The sequence below is a fragment of the Pterocles gutturalis genome, unplaced genomic scaffold (assembly GCF_000699245.1).
Source record: "Pterocles gutturalis isolate BGI_N339 unplaced genomic scaffold, ASM69924v1 scaffold27257, whole genome shotgun sequence".
Classification (NCBI taxonomy): Eukaryota; Metazoa; Chordata; class Aves; order Pterocliformes; family Pteroclidae; genus Pterocles; species Pterocles gutturalis.
In genome coordinates this window covers 1-1,564 of record NW_010108669.1, presented here as the reverse complement: position 1 = coordinate 1,564, position 1,564 = coordinate 1, and the positions used below count along the sequence as shown (strand labels likewise).

Here is a 1,564-nt window from a genome sequence, read left to right as displayed (position 1 = left end):
GGGCCAGCCTGTGTCCCCATCGTCCCCTCCCTAAAGGATGTCTTTCCACCATTCTCCGCTGATTGCCATTTATAACGTTAATAATCCCCCTCAATTCCCTCGTTATCACGGTTAATGACAGCACCGGCGCTTTCCCTTTCCCTCTATTACCGAACAAAGGGGCTGATGCAGAATAAAGGGACAATTTTCTCAGGCTGGTCCTTTGCTCCCTGAATGTCCCCAAGCTGGTGGCACCAAGCTGGTGGCACCACCGCACGTGGCCTTTGCTCGGTGGAGCAGGGGAAAAAAACGAAGCTTCAGAGCTAACGAACCCACCTGACAATCCCACCAGGTGCGCGGAGAAGGGAGGGACCCCGCAGAGCTGCGAGTGGGACCCCAGTGCTTGGTTTGGGGGGGACAAGGTGGTCCTTGTCACCATCTCCAGCGCCTGGGACACACCAGTGGACACGGTCCATCTCCATCCGCACCACCCTGGAGCACCTGGACTATCGTGGGTCTGCCTCTCGGAGTCAGCAAGTTCACAGCTTTGTGGCTTCTCCCCATGTGTCACCTCTGTCCCTTGTCACCGCAGGGCTGGACACATCCACCATCACGTCCTTCACTACCTCGGTGGCCCTGGACTACGAAGAGACACTCACGGCCACGGCCACAGGTTTTTTTTCAGCAGCCACTCGGCTCACCCTCGCGTCATAGCCAGGGCTGGGGGAGGCACTGGGTCTTCTGTGTCCTCCTGTGACCCCAGCGCGGTCACCCTGAGGTCCCACCGCGTGTAGCTGAGGCTCAGGGGGTGACATTGCCCATGGCACAGGGTTGCCACAGGGCCACCGTGGTGCCAGAGGTCCCCACCACCAACTAGAGCAGGGGCAGTGGGTGCTGGACCTGGACTCCCCCCATGCTCATGTGTCCCCACGCTTGTCCCAGCAGTGACAGATGGCAGGGACCAGCCCTCCCAGGCCACCGAGGTGGTCACCACTGCTCTCCTCACCATCGACTGTGTGTCCACTGCTAGTCCTGCCTGGGGTCCAGCATGGCCCCCCGGGCTCCATGGCCCTGGGGGGGTACCCCATATCCCCAGGGCTTGCCTCATGTCCCCAGGGCTCACCCCATATCCCCAGGGGCTTGCTCCCATGTCCCCAGGGGTTACCCCGCAGCCCGGGGGCTCACCCCATATCCCCAGGGCTCACCCCGTGTCCCCAAGTCTCATCCCATGTCCCCAGGTGTTACCCCGCAGCCCAGGGGCTCACCCCGTGTCCTCAGGGCTCACCCCATGTCTGCAGGGGTCACCCCACAACCCAAGTCTCACCCCGTGTCCCCAAGGGTCACCCCACAGCTCACCCCACAGCCCAGGGGCTCAGCCCACATTCCCAGCGCTCACCCCACATACCCAGGGCTCACCCCATGTCCCCAGGGCTCACCCCATGTCCCCAGGGGTCACCCCACATCCCCAGAGCTCACCCCATGTTCCCTGGGGGCTCACCCCATGCCCCGGGGGGGGGGTCAGAGGGGGACCCCATGCCATGTCAGCGATGCCTGTGCCGGGGGACCCCCCACGCAGGTGGCGGCG

At 63.4% G+C, this 1,564-nt stretch overlaps 1 protein-coding gene across 1 annotated transcript in view; it reads left to right on the top strand.

The window, feature by feature from the left end:
- The window catches only part of LOC104461224 (scavenger receptor cysteine-rich domain-containing group B protein-like), a gene marked incomplete at both ends in the record, with an annotated part of 5,921 nt that extends 5,269 nt beyond the window's left edge, over positions 1–652 (top strand). Inside the window, one exon of the mRNA XM_010072727.1 lies at positions 572–652. Within this exon, the coding sequence (XP_010071029.1) occupies positions 572–652 (81 nt within the window). The remainder of the gene's footprint in view (positions 1–571) is intronic.
- Between the last annotated feature and the right edge of the window lie 912 nt (positions 653–1,564).